General features: G+C 72.6%; 1 protein-coding gene across 1 annotated transcript in view; it reads right to left on the reverse strand.

Annotated features, from left to right (window-relative positions):
• LOC108301602 (fructosamine 3 kinase related protein) overlaps positions 1-856 on the reverse strand; it is a 14321-nt gene extending 13465 nt beyond the window's left edge. Inside the window, exon 1 of the mRNA XM_017524714.2 lies at positions 650-856. Within this exon, the coding sequence (XP_017380203.1) occupies positions 650-790 (141 nt within the window). The 5' untranslated portion in view covers positions 791-856. The remainder of the gene's footprint in view (positions 1-649) is intronic.
• Positions 857-1355: the final 499 nt, after the last annotated feature.

The raw sequence follows: 1355 nt of genomic DNA on the forward strand, positions 1-1355 counted from the left end.
ATATATAAAATCCGCCGGGCGTGGAGGCGCAGCCTGTAGTCCCAGCTGCTCGGGAGGCGGCGGCGGGAGAACCGCGTGCGGCGGCGGGCGGGGGTCGACAGGCCGCCCCGCTGCACTCGGGCCTGGGGGACAGAGCCAGGCTCTGCCTCAGGAAAAACGCAAAAACCGCACAGCTGACGGACTCCCGGGAAAGCCACGTGCCGGACGACACGCAGCTGCTGCCCAGGACGAAGGTTCGAAGGGGAGAACACCCGTGCTCCGGAGTCCGGCGACCCCACGTCACGGAGGCGGGATTCGGTCCCGGGAAGACGGGGGCCAGCGGGAGGAGGACCGAGAGGAGGCCGAGCGCCCTGACCGGGCTCCCGGGGCCCGGGCCCCGCAGCGCCGCCGGCCGGACCCGCCCCACGCCCCGCGGGACCCCGAGAAAAGTCCACGCTCCCCTTGGCACAGTTCCCGCGCCGGACGCCCGGCGCTTCCGCCGCCCCCGGCCCCGTTCACTGCTCGCCCCGCGCAAAGCGTCCTCCCCCAAGGGGTGCCCGGCAGCCGCGGGAGAGCCACCCCGGCCTCTGGCGGGAGAAACGGCGGCCGCGCCCCGCGCCCCTCCCCGGACGGAGCCCGGTCTGCAGGCGCGCCCGACGCGCGGCCTCACCTCCGCCCTGGAGTTCACTTTCACGAATACTCGTCCTCGGTCCGTGTCGTAGCTCCGGCCCTGGCTGATGCACCCGCCCCCCGTGTGGCCCGTGGCCCTGACGGAGCCGCAGCCCAGCTCGCGCCTCAGCAGCTCCTCCATGTTCCCACCGCGGCCGCGGACCCGCCCCGGGCGGGGCAGAGACGCGGGAGACGGCGGCGGGGCGGGCAGACGAGAGTCCGCGCTGGGATTGGGCGACGGGCGGGCGGGGGCGGGGCCTGGCTGCAGAAACGAGCGCTAGGATTGGGTGAAAAGCGGGTAGGGGCAGAGCGTGGCCGCAAAGACGAGCACAGGGATTGGGTGGCGCGAAGGGGCGGGGCCTGGCCTCACGGATGAGCGCGGGATTGAGGGGCTGGAAGGGGCGGGGCCGGAAAGCAGGCAGGCGGGGGGATTGGGTGGGGATGAGATCACGTCGGGGGGCGGGGTCTCGCCGCCCACGAGGGTCGCTCGGCCCTCGCCAGGGCTGCGACCGCGACGATTTGGACTCAACTCTCCTGCAGAAAACAAGTCGAAGTGCTAAGTATATTTTCTAAAGCGCTGACCCAGTAGCAAGGGACCTCAGCCCAAGGTCTGGGTAACCGGAGCCCGGAATGCGAAGACCCCGAGGAACGGAGCTCCGGGTGTGGGAGTGGCGGGCGGCCGGGGCGCACGCGCGGTGGAGGCGGGG

The sequence above is a fragment of the Cebus imitator genome, unplaced genomic scaffold (assembly GCF_001604975.1).
Source record: "Cebus imitator isolate Cc_AM_T3 unplaced genomic scaffold, Cebus_imitator-1.0 Scaffold36, whole genome shotgun sequence".
Classification (NCBI taxonomy): domain Eukaryota; kingdom Metazoa; phylum Chordata; class Mammalia; order Primates; family Cebidae; genus Cebus; species Cebus imitator.